Source organism: Microtus oregoni, unplaced genomic scaffold, assembly GCF_018167655.1.
Source record: "Microtus oregoni isolate MIOR12 unplaced genomic scaffold, Mior012 000037F_ref0000500, whole genome shotgun sequence".
Classification (NCBI taxonomy): Eukaryota; Metazoa; Chordata; class Mammalia; order Rodentia; family Cricetidae; genus Microtus; species Microtus oregoni.
The window spans coordinates 9083295-9107137 of NW_024543096.1; the positions used below are offsets into that span (position 1 = coordinate 9083295).

General features: G+C 46.0%; 1 protein-coding gene across 5 annotated transcripts in view; it reads right to left on the reverse strand.

The window, feature by feature from the left end:
- Cacnb4 (calcium voltage-gated channel auxiliary subunit beta 4) overlaps positions 1-23843 on the reverse strand; it is a 259482-nt gene that overhangs the window by 134863 nt on the left and 100776 nt on the right. Inside the window, exon 1 of one of the 5 annotated variants that reach the window (XM_041631401.1) lies at positions 1214-1579. The exons of 2 other annotated variants lie outside the window; for them this stretch is intronic. In XM_041631401.1, coding sequence (XP_041487335.1) covers positions 1214-1258 — 45 coding nt within the window. In that variant the 5' untranslated portion in view covers positions 1259-1579. Of the gene's footprint in view, positions 1-700; positions 743-1213; positions 1580-23843 lie in introns of those variants that run through there. 2 more of the 5 variants (XM_041631402.1, XM_041631403.1) reach the window with 2 other exon arrangements.

Sequence of the window (23843 nt, forward strand, 5' to 3'; positions counted from 1 at the left end):
TGCAAGAGTGAGCCTTCTTGGCTTCAGCCCCCACGTTACAGACTACACTCCCTTGCAATACACTGACAACCTGGTCGTTCTGAAGCACGCTGGGCGAGATGCAGAGAGAGTTTTCAGGAGAAGAAAACTAGAGTTAGAGTTTGGGCTCACACAGACAGGAAGGAGAAATGGAGAGCCCTGTGAGACCCGAGGGTTGCTGTCTGTTGTGGACGGCAGCTGTGATGCGTACGTCTACACTGACGTACGCCATAGGGTTCTTTTTTTCTGTTAAAATCTGTTTATTGGGTGATTTAGCCAGAGCACCTTATATAACACGTTCCTGTTCGGAATGTGGCAACATGCAAGGCATTGTACTCATATAAAATTCAGCGTCCCCCCACCCCCCGACAGCATGTCCCATGGGCCAACTCTGAGCATCCTTCCTTGCGAGGTTTCGATGTAACCGGTGCAAAAACAGGTGCTACCACCGGCAGTAGTAAAAAGACGAACCCAGTCATGGGTTTTAACCTCTATGCACATTGTACATACAGCATACTATGCTACAAATTCGGGATTGCAGAAAAGCATTTCATCCTGACTGGAAAACATTGCAGGGGGCTGAACTATCAGGGGAACAGCCTAATAACAGTCCAGTTTTCTAAGACCAAACACATGTAGTTCACTTCGGTCTTCTAGGACATAGTATGGGGACACCACCTACCGCCTCTGCGCTGGAGTACTGTGTGCACGACCCTCGCATCTGATTTCCTTAACAAAGAAGCAGCAGAAACGGCTTGTTGGGCCAGTAAGCACATAATGAGACCGCCACAGCTGAGGACCTCCCATTCATACCAGCTTAACAGTGTTATTATATAATGAATGAGTCTTTCCTGCGAATCCTGCGACTGGGGGAAAAAAAGGAGCACTTTCTGCACAGTTTAAACCAGTCTTCAAGGGGCCATTACCCCTCGTGAATCAAACGTGGCCCTGGTCACACAGAAATCCCAACAGCCTATTCTCGTAGGTGGCTTCGCTAGCAAGTTAATTTCCCTCTTGCTTGCCATAAATAATCTCAGTTAGCCGCAAACTACACAGCGAACACACAGCTGCCAGCAGGCACCCCAATGCTGTTGGCTTTCAGCTCCATGTTTCCTGCGTTGCCTGAGAAATAGGAGGGGGAAATGGGAGGAGGAAGAGGAGGAGAGAGGGAACCGGCTATCTATGAAATACTTACAGCCTCCGAGTCTTCAACTCCATGCAGGTACAAACTGTCATACATGGAGGTCTGACAATCCACAGCACCTCTTTTAAGGCAAAAACAAATCTGCTGCAGAAACCACAGCCAGAGCTAAAAAAGAAAAAGGCCTCTTTGGGAAAACTGCGCCTTGCCTTATCAATCCCTGGAAATTTAGCAGGCAAGATGCTATTCATTCACATCCCACAGGGTGAGGTTATCCCCAGAGGCAGTCCAGACCTGGCATTTTATCTGCCTCCCCTTATACAGAGCATAAGAAGCAAAAGCCTTCCTCAACCACAGACTGGTGACAGAGCTAGGAAAGCGGCCTCTGATTGGCTCGGCTTCCCTGCTTCAGTCAGCTGAAGAGCGTTCCCTGGGAGAGTGGAGGGTGACTCCAAGCATCCTATCCAGCATAGAGATGCTTCCTGTTTCGCCCGGATCGTTAGTTCCACAACGAACACTGAGCAATATCAAAAAGGCTGCTTGAACGTTTAGAAAGGAGGGTTATCAGATATTCAAAAGACAGTCGCTCATCCTCTTGATTCAATGTACAGATGGAAGAGGAAGCAAAGGAGAGATTTTATTTTTGACTATTCATAGAGAGACAGGCATGCAGATACCAGTCTCCACCCAACATCTGTACTTTTTGTGGAGGTGATTTAACTGAAAAAGACACTAAGTCATACAGAGAATTGTAATCTCAGTGAAGGGAAGTAGATAGGATACTGAAGGAAAGATCTCTAACATTTCTATGGGAAAAGTTTTCAATATTTTCCTCTCTCTCTCTCTCTCTCTCTCTCTCTCTCTCTCTCTCTCTCCCTTCCTGGCAAGATAACGTTCCTGTGTCAGTAGTAGAGTCTGGAGACGAAGCCAAAGCCTCCCAGCTTTTAGATGCAAAAATCAAACAGTCTTTTAGTTCAATTTGTTCAACACTCCTCTTCAAGTAGGAGACTAAGGTTTTGCTAGAACCCTTTGTCTGCTTCCTGTACACAAACCTTTAAGAGTTTGGAAGAGCAGAGAGCATCCCCAACAACTCACCCAGGAAGGTCCAACTCCCTCCTACTCCACACCATACTCACACCGCCCTAGGGCAACCTCTATAATGGGGTCACCTGAGATGAAGTTCCCCTACTTACTTAAGGCTGCCTGCTCACCAGTAATGGATGGCAGCCTGACCCGGTAAAAATCTACAGCTCGCTCTAGCAAGAACCCAGTTACATTTAGAAAGATTTTGGTAAGGGACGAACATCATTACTAGAGGAGCTGCAGAAACCACTGGGGTAAGAAATAACCCAGAAACCCCACCTCGGCTTTGCCACTCCCTTGCCAGCTGACTTGGCCAGTCAGTCCCCACCTCTGTGGGCTTTCGTCTCTTCAGCTGTGACACCAAGGAAGGAAAGAACTCAGAGAATGAACTTTGCAGGTCTGAAGTGCAACATAAACACTTACCAGGGACAACCCTGCTTTGTCAGCCAGAAGGCATTGGCTGCAATTCCTGGGCACTCAGCAAGGAGTCACTGGTCCAGACCTGGGGAAAGAGGTCAGTCTCCCAGCCAGTATCTCCAAAAAGCCTACGACGAGAGCAACAAGCCGAGCCATCAAAGGTCACCCACGAGCTACCAGATAGGCTAGCACAGCCGTTCTTCCAGGTCTGGGATGCCCCAACCATTAATGGCTTTCAGCCATACTTGGGCATCTAAATACCTAATCACTTTCAAATCTAAAAGGATGGCAAGACGACCTGGGTCCTCCAATCTCCCTAGATGACAAGTTCACAAGGATATTGGCTTCGAGTCTGTGCCTACCCAGAAGACAGCGGGAGAGGAGGTAGGTGTGTTCAACAGATTCTACACAAAGAATCCTGAGCCGGCTCCATCTGCTGCCAGATGTGTGCTGGTGCAGGATGCTGGCCAGTAGACCGCCCAACTCCCCTAAACTCCAGATTGCAAGAGGGCTGGGCAGGAGGAATTCGAAGCTCAAATCCATGTGTCAGATTGGGTTGTATTTTAATACAGTATTATTAAGTTTTTGAGAATGGCGTACAATGTATTTCATCGTTCACCCCAACTCTTCCAACTCCTCCCAGATCCAACTCCCACCTCCCCTAACTTCAGGTTGTTGCTTTAATAAACTTTTTAACTAGTGCCAAAAAAATGTCTTAGCCAGAATATGCAGAAAGCCAAGACATGGTCTTTCTTTCCTCCTCAAATTCCCCAAGATAATTCCTTCCTTTACAACTTCACCTGAGAGGATAGCCATTTCCTGATTACTTTTAAACAAGAAACAGTTAAAGAGAGAGAAAAAGAAGTTGTCTGCTTTTAGAAACAACCAAAGTGGGTGAAACACTCCCTGCTGGGAAACTGTGCGAGGATCCGCTGCTCTCCACATCTGGCTGCCCTGTGCACTGTCTGCTAATGCTGTCGCAAAGCCTAAAGGCAGGGTGTAAAGAGCAGGGTCTTGCTTCATGAGCGACTCATACGACAGTCCGCCACTGGACTCGGGGCAGGCTGGTCAGGACAGAGGCCCTAAGTCAAGTGCCCTGGCTGTGTTACTCTGTGTAACCCGACACCCAGCTCTGGAAGGGCAAGAGTAGATGTGTCCAAGGACCAGGCTGCCTCTGCCTGCTTCCTATGAACCAGAGACAAATGTCGAACTCGGAATCTCAAGCCAATAAGGGACCCCAGAAGTCACCCAATCAAGGCATTTTTCCCACCCAGAAAGGATAAATTGCTTTCTTCAAAGCCTGTATTCTATACATGCCTTTCTTGACTTGTATTATATGTAATTTAGAGTGTTCTCTTCTTCCCCTGGCCCTGTCCCCACAAATGGCATAACCAGCTTTGCTCTTTCTGCCTCTCCCCCATCTCCATCCTTTTCTCCCTCCCTTCTGTCCCCTTCTTTCTTCTGTTACACAGGGTCTCACTCTGTTGCCCAGCTATCCTCAAACTTGAGATCTTCCTACCCTGCCTCATGAGTTCCAGGTTTAGAGGCTCACACCATCACGATCGATTGTCCTCTCCTCCTGCTCTCCTTTCTGTTCTTCTGTGTGTGTGTGTGTGTGCACATGTGTGTGTGTGTGCGCGCACATGTGTGTGCATATGGGGGCCAGAGGTCAATATAGTTATCTTCCTCAGCTGCACACCTTTTTTTTTCTTTTTTTAAAGAAAGTATCTCTCACTAAACCTAGAACTCACCAGTTTTGCAAGCCTGAATGGCAGCGACTTTGGGTACCTAATATTTCCCCTGCATCTCAGCTCTGGGCTTACAGATACACACTGTATCTTTCATATGGGTGTTAAGGATCTGGATCTGGGTCTTCACGCTTGTGTAGAAAAACACGAGCCACTTCCCCAGCTCCCCAGCACCCCAGCACCCACCTTCATGATGAAGCTTTCAAGATAGTGAGAAGTGGGAGCATGTTCCCAAGAGTTAGTGGTGAAGTAGAGAAAGGTCACCATGGTTGGGACGAGGGAGAACATCCTGTGTTTTCCTACTTCCTCCATTGGGAAAAGTGTCTAATCAAAAACCAGCTAGAGGCCAGTAAAGCAGTGTAGGTGTCGGTAAAGGTGCTTGTATTACAAGTTGTGAGACCTAGGTTCGATCCGTGGATAAAGGAGGAAGGAGAAAACTAACTTGCACCCATAAGCTGAGAGCTGCAAACTGAACAAGAGACTGGGAAGTCTGCCCCCTTTGGGACTAGAACCTGCCCGAACTACAAGTCACCCAAAGGTCTCAACCCAGTGCTTGAATAGATCCCACAGTGCAGATAAACCTTGAGGAAGGACTTGGTTCTAAGACTCCCTGAAGGAGAGAAACAGAAGAAAGAAATTGGAACTGCTGATGGGCCTGGGAAGTGGCCATCTCTGTTCTCAAAGGCTGCCTGGCTTAGAAGTTCTGAAAGGTCCCTCAAAGTTTCCTGTTTCACACCATCTCAGGTCCCCAGCATTGGATGAAGGAGTGCAGAAAGGCTATCAGGCTCAAGTTCCAAGAGTCAAATTTCCAGGATGTCCCCCACAGCAAGACGTGGGAAAAAACCCAGGAAGGTACCTTCATGCTTCTGGCTATGAGTTTTCCAGGCTGAAAGGCTTGCAGGACCACTTCCTCCTGGTTCTCTACATCAAACTAAACTGAGCTCACTGGGACACCCGGAAGTTTGTCTTGCAGTGGTATTTCAGTACGACACCTGCCTCTTACAATTGAGCGGCTTCCAAACCACTGAGTCTCCCGGCAGAGACTGTCACAAATGGGAGGGTGCTCGCCCGACTGGGTTTCTCTAGCACACTTCCTTTTACCTCACCATACATGCAGTGGCTCAAGCCAGAAGCTTCTACACCAAGGTATCTCCCGTAGGCTTCTATGTCTATAAACCCTGCACGGTTCTTACAGAGCTTCACCTTGGTGTCTGACAAATGCCTCAACTGACTGGATGAGCTGAGGAAACAGCAGGGCCCAGACCAAACCACCTGATGTGTTAGGACATCATTTTTTCCACTTTGTCTTTGTTGGCTTTAGACAGGGTGATCTGTGAGAAGTTACTTTTCTTTACTGAGCCCTGAGGTTCAGCAAACTCAGGGGTTTGTCAGAATACAGAACCAAGCATTTTTGTCTTCTGTTTGTTTGGTGAGGCTGGGAGAGAGGAACAGAAAAGGTGATATGCTACGAGCTGTGAGTAGCCACGAGCAGGATAGTTGGATCAGTTTTAGAAGCAAAAGAAATTGATACCCAAGTTTTTTCAGCCAGATTTCTCTGAAATTTAACTCTTCTAAGTCAACGTAATTATATATTCTATGGCAGGACTCTTGGAGGTCCTGAAAGAGGTTGAGGGGTTATGTTTGGACCCAGCAAAGCCAGCCTTCCTGCTGGCCCATGGACTGGAACACAAGCATGATGTCTTTGGCAGGTTAGCCCTGGGAATACACTGCTATTGTGTCTGCGTTTGTGGCCTGCTGGCTGATTTTCTCCTTTTCAGTACCGTTAGAATTCTGCGCGGCACTGCAAGTGTTAACACCACAGCTTTGATTCTTCCCTGACTCCCTCAGGCAATGTGGCAGAAAGGAGGATGAGAGGAAAACAAAATTTAAATCATCATATTCTGCATCCAGCAGTATTTGCTATCGTCTTCAGCCTCGCTACCCAGGCATGGCCTGGAATCCTCTGGGTCTCATCTGGAACTGCAAGGTAACAAATGGTCCTAGAACTAACGCACTAATGTGGGAAAGACACAGAGGCGGTAGGGTGGACAAACTGGTTTGTGTTTAAGGTAAGTAGAACAGAAGCAGGGTTGTGTAGACTACCACCTGGAAGGCCCACACAGTGCAGTATGGGTAAAGGCAGTTGCTGGGTCATGCACCTGCACTGGGTGTGTCAATACCTGCCACTGTGCGACAGGGTCATAACGGGAGGTTATGAGGATGACAGCGTATCTCCACAGGCCTCATCCCAACTAGGCAATGCTGAGTTACTCTGCCTTTCTGTGCCTCACTTCTCTCACTTCCGGACTGTGGATCAGACCAAGGTTCTTGTGCAGGTAGAAGAGGCTCATAAGGATGCCAAGCACAGCCTCAGGGCTCCCCCCCCCCCCCCCCATGTACGCTGGGCTGCTGCCGTGATTATTCTCACTCTCAGCCTGGGCTCTGGGGTAGCTTTCCTAATGTTTGCACCTGATACAGGGCCTGATCCTGTCAATCCCCACGCAGGTCCCTGGGCTCAGTCACCAAAGTTGAGACTGGCATCCTGCCTCCTGTTGCCCTACTTAACTTCATGCCAGCTCCTTCCGGCTGCCTACCTGCTTGATCTGGCCTGGCTGACTGCTCCTTATGCTAATGTTGGCATGCTCGCTGGAGCGCCTCTACCTCCCAGCATTCACCACTCTGGGTGCCTCTGGCGCACCCTCCTGCTCTCCAATTAACCTCTCCAATTGTTTGGTGTTTTATCACCACACCCTCCCCCCTCAACCCGATGCCCAGAAAACCACCCTCGGAAAAGCCCTGGAATGAATGCTACTGACGGTCATATCAAGGAGGCGAGAGGAGAGTGGGAAAGACACATGGGAACAGAGGTAGCGATGAAGAGGCAGACACTGAAAACTCTTGAGACACCCCAGGATGAATATGTGGGCCAGCTCCCCTCTTCTTCCCTGTCACGTTTGATGGCTTCAGGGAAAAAGACTTCATAATTCCTAAAAGAATGAGTGAAGGTAAGGCATATTAAAAAAAAATACCTGTGGCCTACTCAACTTGCCAGAAAATGACAGATTTCCCCTGTGATTGACATATTACTCAGAATCTCTCACCTTCTCAAATTTCTGCTGGGGGAAGAAAAAAAATCCATCTCTTGGCAAAAACATCCCATAATGCCGCAATTTTCATGAAGGCGACAGTCTTTATTTTCCAAAACAGACCTAGGAGATTAGCGCACTGGTCTCCTCCCTGTTTCCTAGCCATTGCTGACCCAGTGTTACTAACGCCCTGGTCCAGCTTTCCGCTGGTGGTCACTGCTGCTCACAACCACAGTAAAGACTGGGACACTAAGATCAAAACATAGCTATGCCTCCCCCACCCCCGCAAAGACAACCAGAGGATGACAGCTACCACAGATATACCGAAGCAAGGTCTGGACATGGAGATGGCTGCAATCAAAGCCCTCACCTTTTGAGAAACACTGATGAGGAATGGGAAGTAATTTGATTCCTTTATCTGCAAAGATTCAGCAGGAGTAGGAGGCAGGAAGGGGGCAGCCCTGCTCCCTCAGCAAAGCTGAAATGAATCAGCTACCGATTCCAGGTCTGCTGGGAAGGATACGTGGTTTGGTTTTGGTTTGGGGTTTTAAGGTAAAATGTATGCCCTTCATTTGAGGAAGAGTTTTTCTCTCTGATTTAATAACCAATAGCAAGGGTCCATCCATTCTTACGAACCACCCAATATCTCTTCCCCAATAAATAAATAAATAAATAAATAAAATCAGATTATGCTGGCTCCTATCAAAAATCTTCTAATGCCTTCTCACCATTTTGGAATAAAGACCCAAATCCTGAAAACGGGTTAGCATGGTTCCTGCATTTTTTTTCCTCTTGGATTCCTCATTCTGCACTCTCTCCTTTCTACAGTCAACCCAGTATCCTTGGACACACCCATGTCCATCCACCATTAGGCTTTGTCCATCCTGACCTCTTACTCTGAACTCTACTTCCTCCCAGGGGCACACATGGGTGAGAAGGATGACCAGTGTCTATAACCTGCATGTGAGTTCCACGGTGTTTTAGTCAGGGCTCTACTGCTGGGAAGAGACGCCATGACTGTGACCATGACAATTCTTATAAAGCAAAGCATTTAATTGGGGCTGGCTTACAGTTCCCGAGGTTTAGTCCATCATCATCATGGCAGGGAGCATGGCAGCACACAGGCAGACATGGTGCTGGAGAAGGAGTTTAGAGTTCTACATCTGGATCCGCAGGCAACAGGAAGAGAGAGCCACTGGGCCTGTCGTGGGCTTTTGAAACCTCAAAACTTACCCCTCGTGACACACTTAGTGACTCCAATAAATTCATACCTCCTAATCCCTTCGAAGTCCTACCCCTCCTGATAACTAAGCATTCAAATCCATGAACCTATGGGGCCATTCTTATTTTTTTAATTAACGAATTAACTTATTTATTTATTGTACATCCTGGTCACAGTTCCCCCTCCTCCTCTCCTCCCAATCCCTCCCCCAACCCAATGCCTTCTCTGTCCCTACCACCACATATGGGAAGAGAGCCTACAGGGTTCCATTCCTCATCATCATCCCACATAGCATGGTATCTTGTACGTGACTGGCTTTCCACAAATCCAACAGTTCACGACTGCCTTGAATCCTTGACCTTCTCTGCACCTTAACTGCCAGAACAGTGCAATGACCAACAAAAAAAAGTTTACAAAGTAAAATGTGGGGGCTTGATTTGTTTTTAGGTTTTGGCTCCGTGGTATCTTTTTTAGCTAAGGTAACCATGAGTAGCTCTCACCAAATTGCTTTTGTACTCTTGCTGAGAGGTAGGGGACATGCTCAGCTCAAAATGTTTATAAGTCAAATAATCACTGTTTGGCATTCAAGTATTGCTTTAGCAACATCTTTGTTTCAAATAAAAAATGGCTGACAATGTGCCCGTGGCAAGGGTTTGCAGAGGGTTCTTGTTTATTGGTCAGGCAGCTGATTGATAGAGACACGATTTCAGACAAGATCTCATCAACTTCTGTGTTTCTACGCCTGCCTGCTGATATCCCCTCTGCCCGGAAGACCGACACCTACACTCTTCCACCCTAGTCCCTGGCTTTTTTTTATTTGGTGAACATAATCCTTCCCTCAGGTACAATGTAAATGTCACAAAGACCTTCTCTCACAGTTAGACGGTACTGTGACCTTCTGCTAAACCCTAACATCCTCCTGCCTCCATAATCCAGGCAGCCTCATCTAGTCAAGACTGTACGTAAGCATACAGAGAAGTGGATGAGCCAGGAATGTGCAGGTCAATTTCAGGGCTACTCAGGATTTTGTAAACCAACCACCAGCTGGAAAATCTGTGTCAGGAACTTCGATCTGAACTGGGCCTGTGTGAGCGTGTGAGCTCTTGAGTAGACTAGATGTGCAGGTGGATGTCGGTGAAGGGCAAGAAGGGAGGAATAAGATAGGGAAGACGGTATTTCCCAAAATGAGATTGTGGAGAAACACTTAATTCCCTTTGGGAAAGAGTGCCATGCCACCGATCCCTCAAAAGCAAACACTGTCTTTGGCATCTGAATGCCTTTCACTGACCCAGTCAGTGCCTAATACGGTGGCAGGTAAATGACTGAAGTACAGAAAGGCGTTAGAGCAAAGCTAGTGAAGGTAGCACGACAGAACTCCCAGGAAGGAACGTAGCGAGGAGGGAACAGTGAACCTAGCTCCACGTCCGAGCATTGGGTTCTCCACGTGAAACCCTAACTCCCTTCCACTGCCTCTACTGCACCAGATGTTGACTGTGCTCTAACCAAAAGACTGGGAACCCAAGTCGTACACATAACGCCCACACCATGTCCTGAAGAGGATAACAACTGTACCATGTCCAGAAGAGGATAACGGCCGTACCATGTCTGGAAGAGGATAACGGCCGCACCATGTCCTGAAGAGGATAACGCCCACACCATGTCCGGAAGAGGATAACGGCCGCACCACCACATATTCTTCTGCCTGTTCCTTTAGATGAGGTGTGGACAAAGCAATTTATGGAGGACCTCACATTAATCCTGAAGATTTAGCAGGATAAAAAAAAAATGAAACTTCTACATTATTAAGTGAAAGATATTTTTATTATCGTAGGATAAATTCTGGGAGGGGGAGTTTTTTTATTGCAGCAACTCAGTTTAACTAAACCAGCTGTGAAGACAATGAAAACACAGAGGGTATTTGAACGAGACAAAGGCAATCCTAAAAATAGGCCCAGAAGATAAATACTAGACTTAGAGAAAGGTAACTCACTAGGTTACGTCATATCCTCTACATTTTCTTTAACAAAATGCTAAAAATGTCCCCAGAATGGTCACCAACAGCAAATTCTCCAACTGCCCACCATCCACATCAGAAACAGAATGCTGAGCTTGTGTATTTTCTGAAATAAAAAACAAAATGCTGTGAGCTATACACAGAGAGAGACAGACAGACAGACAGAGAGGAGACACAGACAGAAACAGACAAACACACAAAAATAGAGAAAGAGAGGAGAGAGAGAGAGAGAGAGAGAGAGAGAGAGAGAGACATGGAGGGAAATTTTTACAAAGCTCAAATAAATAAGCTCAGAGAAGAGCTTTGGCTGGAGCCCTTTAGGTAGGTCACCACAACGAGAAATAGTCACCACTTTTTGCAAAGCCCTTGAGGACTTGCTCGGAGAGATTTGGGTTTTCAGTATCACTTCTGTTAATTCCCAGGCCGCGAGGTCATTTTCGCTGGAGTAGTGGATGGAACATTTGTTGGAGCACCGAGTGCAAAGGCTTTCCTCCAGAGGCGTGAATGGAAACCAACTAAACTACTCAATCTAAATTCCAAATCTCAGAAGTGATTCTCACATCAGATATGCAAGAAAAATAACAATAATCTCCGTAGAAAATAGTACAAATCGGAGAAGAAATAACAATTAAGGCTCAGTTGTACTGAGGGAAAAATAAAAGAGCGTAGACAACTTGACCCAGTACTCCCTTACATGAGCAGGTGAGTTTCACAGACACTAACAAACTACAGACTTCAGTAACACACATGCTCACACGTGCCTTTGCAAAATTTTTTGCCAGTGTGTTTTGATGAATTTTCACATGTTTAAGAAGGATGGACCAGAGAATTAAAAATAACTGTAGCCAAATATTTGCCTATTACATGCCTTGCGGTACGTCTGGCTCGCTAGATGTCTGAGTTCTGTGTGGGAGGGAACGCTATAAATACTACCTGACCCTCTGATCTTCCGTGCCTCAAAAATCTCTTTTCTTATAAACTGTGAGAGGCAACCATACCATAATTTTCAAAACTGGTAGTTTAAACAAATTATTCTAATGATCCCTGTTAGTTACCTTTTCAACATTAATTAGGTTTAAATAAACAGGCAGCATCACAAAATAGCTAAGCGGAAATCCGTACAGAAGCGCTGTCCAATCACAATGCTCCCTGTGGCTCTCTGACCTACAGGTCCCATGAACACAGAATGGCTGCATCAACAGGCCTTGGGTGTCAGTGGGTTGAGCAAGACACTAACCCACACTAATTATCAATTCCGGAAACTTCAATGATACATCGGTGGGGTTCCCAGAGTACTAACAGCTGACGTGAGAATCGGAATATTGTTAATAAGTGTTCAGATTTTCATCACCTAATGAGAAATTACAAGTGTTTCTCAACCAGTTTCCTTCAAAGCCCTCTATTAAAGTCTTAAATTGAAGGGCAGTGTCATGTAAGATCCATGGGGCATCTTACTTGAATAGGAAGTCATTAACCAACACAGCAACTCTGAAATCGTTATCCTAGCCTCAATTAAATGAACCAACTATTAAAAACTGAGGCCCAGAAGAAGAAGGGATGAGCACACCAACTTCCAAAGCGGCCGTCTTCCACTCCCTTACCCACCGTCTGTCGCTGCATCCATGTGATACCTAGCTGAGCAACATAAGGGGACCAGTATCAGAAATCATGGGCCGCTTCCTGACAGCACACAATCCTGACCCTGGAAGAGAGTAAGCCCCATGTGCTGGCTCAAGGCCAGCACTCAGCAGGCTGAGGACAGTCTTAGCCACACAGTGAACTGGGGTTTAGCCTGGGCTACATGAGATTCCGTCACAAAAACAAAATAAAAATTAACACTTTTGTTCATGGTATTTATCTGCCTCATGCCCTGTTTTCCTGTATTTTATTTTGCCTTCCCTGCTACCTATGACTCCAATCAATTTTAGCTCCTCTCAGGCCAGCTGAAATTCTCCCCCAATCTCCTCCTCGCAGACTGACTTGATATAATGAGCTCTCCAATGTCCAACCCTTTCAGAAAATATTTGCCTTTAAAGCTCTGAATGGATGTTTACTTTTAATTATAAAAGGAAAGCATGTTTTTAAAGCGGTATTATTGAAAACCCGAGACAGACAGGAATGCAATCTGTAGCCTTCTTACTGAGGCATGAGTACTGTTACTTTGGTGGGGTTTTTTTTTCCATTTCTGCATGCATTTGTTTTACGTGTAGCATGTGTTCTGTGCAAACTGTCAGATTCTCTCCACAGCAGCCTCAGCCTATCCTCATGTTAGTAAAACCTCTTAATGAACACCGTGCGTCAAGGTCCTGTAATATCTCATATGTGGGCATACTGTGCTCTTCCATTGTCTTAGGTATAAAAATGCTAGGATTCTACTAGTCTGCAATTCAGATAATTGTCCTGGGCCATATTCCCAGATATTCTTTGGCCATAGAGTAGGAGCAGTTTAAGCCTCTTGATCACACTGCCAAATTTTGTATGGAAAAATTGTACCAATTTACATACCTATTAGCTCACTGTGAAGTTCTACCCATAGCCCTATTGCCAGCAATGAGAGGAGAGGAGAGTACAGTCCAATTTTTTATCTTAAAATTACAACTACCTACGCATCATATTTGCCATTTTTTATTGAGTAAATTTGTTTTCTAGGGTCTCATTTTTAAACTGCTAACTTGCTATGGAATAAATCTCATGTTACTGTAGTTTTCCTTTTCATTCTTCCTAATGAATAAGCAAATGTGAATACTGCAATATTTTTGTAAGGATGGCTAACTTAGATTCTCTGGGTGAGGAGTTTCCACATCTAAATACTAGAGACTTACAGTGGGCTTCGATCGCTTTCAAGAAACCCCCAGAAACAGCATCTCAGCGCTCTCAAGCATGGCAGACTAGAGTTGCTTACGGAGCCATTTAAAACTCCATTTGCACTCCAGAAACTCAAAAGTATTAAAGGCTGTATAAGCCAGATTATTCTTTAAAAAACAAAAAACAAAACAAAAAACCCCACAGCTCCTCTATTAGGTACTTGACTGAGAAGCCACCGGTTCACGACCACACTAGCTAGAATCCACACTCATGGATTAAATGGGCATGAAGCTGTCAGCATAGAGATGAAACATCCGCGTTTTCCTTCCCCAAACTATGATGTTGCTCCACAGTTCTGGCCTCACCTCTGTGAAGCAACTTGTTCATTATGTGAGGTTGTCTTTTCCAGCGTGATACAAACGTGGTCAAGGCTGCTAGTCTCCTTTCTGAGAATGCGCTTCCTTTACCGGAAAGGGAAGTCATCTACACAGCGGCGTGCCTGGCACTTAGCTGAATGTTGACACAATGTAAGAAGAACACCTGGTACGGATTCTCAAACTGCCACTCCTTTCCATTCAGAGCCTCATCCGCAGCCCGTGGGGGCAGGGATGGGAGTCCCTGTTGTTTCCTGATTTACAGTGGAGTTTACAAAAAAACATGAAACCACAGCTGGCTCTCCAACCTACCTGCCATCCCACACCCATTTCAGACTGCCAATCGTGTCCTTGTGAAGCACGCTGGAACTGTCTGCGGCTATTGAAGGTAACACTTTTTCCAGCATAATCCACCTGAAACGGCAGGGGCTTACCTCTGCTCACTCTTAAAACTTGGTTACCTAATACTCCAAAGGGGACTAATGTGGAGGGGCCGGCCGAAAGAGTGGTTTGCTCGTCAACAGTCACATGACCCATTAAGCTGGGATCTACCAGCCTGAGAAAAGCCCAGGCCAATCAGGTTCCCTTGGGGGTTCTTGAACAGGAATGACAGCTTCAGACATCCCCTTCCTGGATGGGGATGAGGGAAGGGACAGGATGTGACAGAGGTCTAAATGAACTGTTATCAACTGAGCGCAGAGGCTCTTCAAGAGTTATTTTCATATTTTTTTTTTCTTTTTGGGTGCTGAACGTAGCCCCTCCCTACCACCACAGAGCCCATCCTGGCAGAGACTTAAACGAAAAGAATATAAATGTTGACAACCCGCTTGCGTGGTAACTGTTGGGTCAGAGCAAGTAGGATAAGCCAAAGTCCTTGTCAAATTGACTACTGGAATGCACATGATTGCCCAGCAAGAAAAAAGCAAGGGACGGGCTTCACTTTGGGGAAAATAGGGGTTCAAATGAATTCTTGCATCCTCTCTGGAAATCAGAACCACCCCCATCATTACTACGCCAATCAACTCGGGGCCCTTGGTAAGAAATTCACTGACAATGATGGATAGGCTATTTGAACTTGGAAACTTAAATCTTCATGTGGCAATAAATATTCTTTACGGCATGCTGCTCCAGCCCAGGGAGGTACTTCCACTGCCTGGCTTCACTGGATTCAGGGAACAACTTAAAGTGGACACTCTGTTTTGCTCTGTTTATCGCCCTCCGGGGACTACTTTGCCTGACTTTGGATTGTTTCTTCCATGTACATCACCCTCAGAAACAGCCTCAGGACAGAGAGACAGAGACGTTACTAAGCACCACGAGCTGTGGTGACGCATCCCAGAGACGGGGACTCTCTTGATGCATCGAGCTAAATGAAAGGAGAAGGAGGCAGGATTAGCAAGTGCACCCGTTCGCTCTGGGGCCTGGAGCTAGCAAACAGGACACCCTCCCCAAACTGCAGTCACAAGGTCGCACCCTCACACCTCAGCCCCGGCAAGTGTCACTGCAAACCGCCACACCAGCACTTACGCTCTTCTCCCTTTATTTCAGGTTCTAAATTTAGCGCCATTTCAGGCGCTGCTAACTCAGATAACTGAGTAAGTGTGCGCAGGGGAGTGAATCACAGATCTGATGAGGCCCACCAACCTCAGCCTCTCCCCTTTTTGGAGAATTCCATTTACAGTCACAGCATCTCTGCCACGAGGCCTCACCCACCTTCTGCTACTCATACAGTTTTGCTAAAGACAACTCTTTCCACATATCCATTACAGACTCCTTCAACATTCTGAGTCCACAAAAATCTTTCTTAAATGTTCTCTTCCTTACCAAATAATTTATTACCAACTCAAAAACAACCATATGACAGACGGATGAGGAGGATACAGTTAAAACAATCTGGAAATCAGGTAAATTAAAGTCTCTCTCTTACAGTTGATAAACTGTAAGTTAATGCCACCACATAAAATTTTCCTCAAAAGTCAAAGATGACAAAGGACACCATCAAAGACGAACGAACCTAGCTTCACATCCAAGAATAACAAGAATAACCCTCTCAATGCCTTTTCCACCACTCACTTTCCCAGTTCTTACCCCTCTACTGAGCCCAGCCTGAGCCTCCTCTGATTTGACTCAGTATATGAGCTTTTCCATTTCACAAACCCTCACATAGAATCCAAACCCTTTTCATGCTAAGCTGAGGTGGCTAACAGATGAAAGACATCCCAGATTGCTCAGATTACCCAGGCTGCAGAGATTACCTCAGGCCTCCTTCTGGTTTCTCACATTAGTCAGTCTGGGCTGCTACCAAAAATTACTGTGAACCAGGGGATCAAAAAGGCAAGGATTTAGCCAAGTGCTGGTGCTGCACATATCCCGGCATCCAGAAACAGAGGCAGGTGGATCTCTGAGTTTGAGGCCAACCTGGTCTACAGAGCAAGTTCCAGGGCAGGCAGAACTGTCTCAACAAAATAAATAAATACATAAACAAACAAGCAAACAAAATCAAAGACTCAAATCTCTCCTCTTTGTAGGCAGAGACCAAGATGGCGGCATGAGGGTATTTAGTGTCTGTGGGGTTTGTTTTCCGTGTGTGATGGGTGTGGAGGTCAAGGTCACAGGGCCACTTACAGTTTCCTATTCTTTTAAACGTCACTGTAAGCCAGCAGATAATAGGGCCCACAACCCCTGTCCCACAGACTGCAGGTGACTCTGAACTGAAAGAAGCGGCAATTTGGAAATTCATACCAGGTACCCACTGTACTGTCTCCTTGTGCCCCCAGAGGGTACAGACAGGAAGCTCTGATTTTCCTCCCTCTTCTCACAAGGACACTAATCCAGGCTGCTTATTTGTTTGTTTAACTATTTGTTTATTTATTTGCTTGTTTGTTTATATATTTTTAGGTAAAGCCCAGGCTACCCAGGAAATCACCATATCACCTAGGGTGGTTTTGAACTTGAGATAATCCTCCCTCATCAGCCTCTCAAGTGGTGGGATTTATGCATAAAAGTGAGCACGGACATTAATGCCGTCTTGAGGTTCTATCCTCATGACCTCATTACATCCCAAGGCCCCCACTCCAAAGCCATCACACTAGACATGAAGATGTCAATGTCTGACTTCCCAGGATGACACAAGCATTCAGCCCAAAAGAACGTCCCAGCATTCCATCCATGTCTGTCCTCAGTTTTCCCTAAGTTCACAGGAATCTTCACCAGGCTTTTTACCTCACGGCTCTCCTTTTGCCATTGATGACAATTTTCGGACATGGACATAACATAACACGTCAACTTCCTGTGTAGTCCAGATGACTGGGCCTCTTCCCACTCCATTCAGTCAGAGAAGTCTCCTTCCTCCTCCTCGCTCTGACCTTCCTTGAGTTCAGAGCCCCATGTCTGTGGCCTCAACATAAACCTGCCTCCCCACACTTTCTTGGCTACCGCCTGCTCTCCTTGCTGCGAGCTGCACTTAAGCACACAAGTATGCCAATAACCCCATTAATCTTAAACACCAACTGCTTTTCCCTGGCCTCCCTTTCCAGCCATAACCCTGAGTTTGCCTGTCCTGCAGAGCCCATACCCATATCCCATAGATAGAGTGTATCCGTCCCCACCACTGGCCCCAAGTCTTCATTTCTTCTGCACTCATCCCTTATGGTAATCTGGCCTTTGCCTTCACCTCTGATGCAAAGAGTTCTGACTCAAAAATCTCGTGATGAGCTCAGTCACAGTGGCTAACAGTCCTCACAACTCCCAGCCATGCTAACCTCCCTTCTGCTGGACGCTTCTGTCCCTCCATGGTGGCATGTCTCTCTGGGTTTGCTTCTACTTCCCAGGTCATTGTTTTTCAAGTTCCTTTGTTGGGACTTCACCTCTGGTCACCTCTCAAATATTTCAGAACTCTACCTCCCAATACTAACGATCTAAAAATAGATAGACCTACTCAAATCTAGGGTTCCCAAACCACCTATTTGGCTGCCAGGAGATAGCTCTTCTTTGATGCCCCACCACACAGCTATGCTGGACTCAGCAGGTCCGATACAAATGTATCACCATTTTCTTCAAGCCCCTGTTTGTAAGAAAGAATGACAGCATCTGCCCAGCTGTATGGGTCGGAAATGTGGAAGCCATTCCTTACGACTCCATTCTTCCTTGGCACTGAACTCCGGGTTGCTATCGTTTACCCTGACAGTGGTTGAACACCGTTTCTCTTCAATTCCTTCAGTGTAGGACTTCCCGGCTTTTCCCTAGCTCTCACCTCCTTTCTGGTCATACTGCAAATTTGCACGCCACAAGCATCTATCCACTGAACAGCGACCCAGTCTCCAATTGATAGCTGAAAAGGTAACCATGGTAGCCGATCAATGAGGTAAAACGTGACTTCCTGGGCTGGCAAGATGGCCCAGGGCGTAAGGGGGAACCTGCATTCAGTTCGCTCACCTGGTGAAAGGAAAGGAATGCACCCCACAAGCTGTACATTGACCTCTCCACAAGTGCAATGGCACACATGGGCGGGCACACACACACACACACACACACACGCACGCACGCGCGTGCAAGTGGCCTTGACCCAAGACAATCTAAGTAGCAAGAAAACTAACCTTGAAGGACAGGCCAAGGTACTCAATCACCAACACTCCTGCCCCATGGGGGGAGAGAAAGTGAACAGTTCTACCTGAGGACAGGCTTGGCTCAAGCAAACTCCTGCGACTTCCAGGGAGAACCCTGAGTTCCAGGAGAGAAAGGAAGCAGGCTGCATATGGAGAAACTGTCTACTCAGCTGAGCTGAAGTTGAAGGTGAGCCAAGAGAGAGGATGCACAAAGCCCCAAGAGTCGGCTTGACCTCAGTTTAAGACTCTCTCTAGGAGGACCCTAAAAAAGACATGCATGGATCTAATCTACATGGGAAGTAGAAAAAGACAAGATCTCCTGAGTAAATTGGGAGCATGGGGACCATGGGGGAGGGTTGAAGGGGAGGGGAGAGGAAGGGAGAAAAATATAGAGCTCAATAAAAACAATAACAAATTTTTAAAAGAATTTAAAGACTCTCTTTAAGACTCTTGACATACATATTTGTGCATGGTGTATGCATGTATTCACAAATGTGCAAGCGTGTGGACATCAGGATGGAACATTAAAGCAACTATTGCTTTAAGGAAGTTTCAGTAAAACAGTGAAGAGAAAACAAATACAGTAACCACTGGCAGAAACTACTGCCTGGGGGAATTCTGTCTCTCCAGAAACATTATGACTCCTTCCCAGACATCATTAACAATGGTTCTTGGGCTGTTCAAATGCAAGGCAGCACCCCAAGGAAGCTCTAGCCTGGCCACCGGGATATCCATGGCATGTCAGAGATGCCATGCTCATGCTCATTTCTTACTTTATCCCAGCTGGGACTCAGTCTGTCACCCAAGAAGACGCCGCCACGCTCAGCATTTAGGCAGTGTTAGCTGAACATCAAGCATCCTTTGACTGGCTTCCACTTCTCCAGAGTCAGCATCAAGCTGTGTCACCAAAGAGGGGATAAAAACATTCCACTTCCTAAATGTTTTTTGTAAGCCATGCAAACAGAAAAACCTCAGTTCCCTGAACTGTCAAAATGACACCTTCATCAGCTTCCAAATTCAGTAATTACCACCTCATGCCCACTGGCAGAGCTGACTGAGTGGATCTCACAAGATTCTTAATTCTGGTACATTCTTCAGAAGTGTGAGTAATCAGGCCATGAACACCTCGAATAAGGTCAGAGAGTCAGGAAGTCTTTATCCACAAGTTTTCTCTTGTTCAGCAACACAGTTTTGATGTATACCTATATCCAGAAGCACCCTAAGAGACAAATAATTTGGAGATCCCATTTAGGTTTGACTCAGGAAACCCAGATTACACTTGGAGACAAGAATAGGAGGTTGGGACCCAGAAGAGATGGCGGTCACAGCAGCAGAGGGAAATTGAGTCAAACCAGATAGTTCGTAGGGGAAACGGTCACAGTGCAAATTGATCAATGTCAGGTTAAAACTACTTAGACCGAGTAGAAGACAAACTGTCAGAGGGACCAAGGAAAGAATCAGAGAAAAAGGCTAGCTCTAAAGGCTACTTTATACACACACACACACACACACACACACACACACATACAGAGAGACAGAGAGACAGGGAGATAGAGACAGAGAGAGAGAGAGAGAGAGAGAGAGAGAGAGAGAGAGAGAGAGAAAAGCTAGGGGTCAATTCAATAGCTGAAATGAACTGATAAATCCAAAGGAATGCATCTGAGCACAAACAGGCTGGGAAGCCAGATGTCCTGATGATACAGATTCTGGAAAAGGGTCCCCGCTCCGCAGGATGTCTCACAGTGATCTCCGTACAGACCAACAGACAGGACATTCAAACCCGATTCCTCCCAGCTTGCAAATCCTTATGATTTTTGTGCCCAAGCAAAAAAGAAAAACAGGAAGCAGACTTAGACTTGAAGCCCACATGCTGATCAAACAAGGAATTAGATATATTTGCAGAAACTGGCTGCAATGTTTGCCAAAGTTTATACTCAACAAAACACATTCTAGAGTACTGCTGGCCCTCTGAGCTGGCAACCATGAGTGCCGAGAGGTTGGCAAGCATCAGTGCCAAGGTAACTGCCAAAGCAACTCTCCCCTTAGACACACACCAGGAGTGTTCTTCAGTCCTTTGTGGAAGAAAAACTTTAAAATGTGCTTTGAAAACTCTCGGGCTCTCAGGCAGTGAAACTAAGCCACAAGGCCAAGGTTATTGCGAGGTCAGAAGAAAAAAACGTCTTTCATGGACTATTTCAGTATAAGGTCTGTGGCTGGTAGCTGTTCAGAGACACGCTTAACATAAAGGGAAGGCTAATACGCTAGACTTAATAAGCATTAGCCAAAAAAAAAAAATCCTTTGAACTTACACATGAACTAATGCACACATCAATAGTATCACCAAGTCCACATCCTAGGCGAGCCTGGCACTGGAGCTGAGCATACCACCCACCCAGTAGTGCCCATTAGAGCTATTGGTGGTTCCTGAGATGAAGAAAAATGGTCCTTGAACTGGCTTAATTAACTGTGTCCCCAAGAAAATTTGTATCTATCAAATTATTAGAGGGCTGACCTCTCAAAGAAGTTCAAAGTCTACCAAAGGGGCAGTAGCTTTTACTTATATAGTCAGAGCAGGTCCTTATGCAGAAGACTGCCTTCATTTTGTTATTGTTGTTGTTGTTGTTGTTGTTGTTGTGTGTGTCCATATGGGAGGGGCACACTTGCTCATGAGGTCCTATGTGAAGGCTAGAGGTCAGTACTGGATCTCCCTCTATCACTCTTCATCTTATTTTTATTGCTATTAGAATGATTTCTTAAATGGTTTTGGTTGAGAGAGGATTACATCACTTCCCCATTCTTTTCCTCGCTCCACCCCTCCCGAGTCCCTCCTATACCCCCCACTCTCAAGTTGATAGCTTTTGTCTTTGATCTATTTGTTCCATACACACACATATAAAATCGGCTGAATTCATTTCTGTTGTCTGCAGTTTCGAGGCTGACTGCTCTCATTGGACAACCAATAACGGAGCACCTCCCTGGGAAGAACTAATTCAGTAATCAATATCTACCTGTGGTTCTTTTGTCTAGGCGTGGGACACTGTAAAACTTTCCCCCTTCCACATTAATATTACCATTGATATTGCTATTTCCAACTTATTTTGAGACAGGTTCTCTCACCGGATCTGGAGCTCACTGTTTCAGCAGGACTAGTGATGTGGGAGTGTCATATATTAATCTGTTGATTTCATTGGCTAAGTAATAAACAAACTGCTTGGGCTCATAGCTTAGAACATAGGTGGGTGGAGTAAACAGAACAGAATGCTGGGAGGAAGTGAGGTAAGACGCCTCAGACAGAGACGCCATGCTCCGCTCCGGGCAGACACGCGATAGCTCTGCTCTCTGAGGCACACGCGATGAAGCTCCGACCCAGGATGGACATAGGCTAGAATCTTCCCGGTAAGCGCACCTAGCTGTGCTACATAGAATATTAGAAATGGGCTAGTCCAGGTGCGAGAGTTAGCCTAGAAGAGGCTAGATAGAAATGGGCCAAGCAGTGTTTAAATGAATACAGTTTGTGTGTTGTTATTTCGGGCATAAGCTAGCAGGCGGCTGGGGTGTTGGGGACGCAGCCCCGCCGCTCCTATTTCAACAGACTAGGTTTCCCAGGAAGACCCAAAGACCTGCTGGTTGATGTGCCCTTTCCCCACAGTGCTGCCGTGCCCAACTACTGCACAGATGTTGGAGATCCAAACCCAGGTCAAAGTACGACAAGTCCTTTACCCCTGAAGCCATCTCCCCAGCCCTTGTTTTCTTTCTGTCCATTGATTCCAGCCACAGACATGTACCTGGGTTCAAGGAAGGCACCGCAATAACAGATGCTAGAATGGAATTGTAAACTCCACCTGCTTAAATCCACACCACAGCCTGAATAACACAACACAGCTTCCATTTCTTCTACTCATCCATTGAATTCGGATCAAATGTAGCGAATCAAGACTTAAGTTCTCCCTTGTGTTCATCTGGCTGTGACTGTCAAGACCTTCCTGAACTGCCCAGACAGCCAAAGATTAATGGAGGAAGAACCCAACAAGCACTGTGTCTTTGAGGTTCAGAACCGAGGACCCAGAGGCCCTGGGTATTAACGCTGGGTCAGCCTGCGACTTGCCAAGTGACCTTACATAATCCTCCTGGCTTTCTCTTTTAATTTTTTTTTTCCACCCACAAACTGAAGAATGTTGGTAACTCAAAAATAAATAGCCCGGTGTCCACTCCACAGAAGCTCCCCCCTTCTTTCTTGACCTTGGAGCTGAGCAAACCTGACATTCCTTTCCAACAATAATGAATGTTTTTCTCATTTCTTTGATTTCCTCTCTTGAATAGCAGTTTCCAGGGCTGAAATACCCAAAGGTGTCAGAGAGACGGAGTCATAGAAAACCTTAGCACAGACAGGCAGGGGAGGGGAAGAAAGAAGCCCAGTTTTCCCACTGGCATCTGGTACTTGTTTGAGGTCTAGAAAAATACCACAGAACTGGTCTCTAGAGGCAATTCGTACCAATGACTGAAGAAGCAGCTACCAGAGAGATTAAAAAGCTTCTTAATTTCTGTTTGTTGGAATCTTAGGCTTGCTATTGCTGCATGAAACACCATGAGCATAAACAAGTTAGGGAGGAAAGAATTTATCTGGCTTACACTTCCAAACTGTTCTTCATCACTGAAAGAAGTAAGGATAGGAACTCAAGCAGGGTGGGAACCTGGAGGCAGGAGCTGATGCAGAAGCCATGGGGGGGTTCTGCTTAATGGCTTGCTCCCCATGACTTTCTCAGAGTGATTTCTTATAGATCCCAGGACCAGCATTTCAGGGGTAGACCCACCCTCAAACAGTCATTACTTAAGAAAATGTCCTGCTGGCTTGTCTACAGCCAGGTTTTTATGGAAGCATTTTCTTAATTGAAGCCCCCTCCTCTGCGATGACTCTAGCTTGTGTCAAGTTGACATAAAACTAGCCCAAAGTCTGTCTGTCTCTTTATGACTGGATCTCACATAGTCCAAGCTGGTCCTCTTGCCTCTACTTTAAAACTGCTAGAAATGAAGGCATGTGTCTCTAAGGGGGTAGCTGCTTTTTTAGTTCCTATTTCCTGGAGCTAATTTCACCATGGGAAATAAGTAAAGAAAATATGTACACCCTATATTGAGTTCAATGGTGTCTCAAACCCCCAAAGAAACATGACTGTGTTCAAATTTCTGAAATCCCTAAGTATGACCTAATTTGAGGAAGGAGGGATTTGTAAACTTAACTAAAGTTAAGGGTGTTGAAATGAGGGCATCTCAGATTAGGAATAAGTCACAGATGCAATATCAAGCATCCTCAGGAGAGAAGAGGGAGATGAGGAA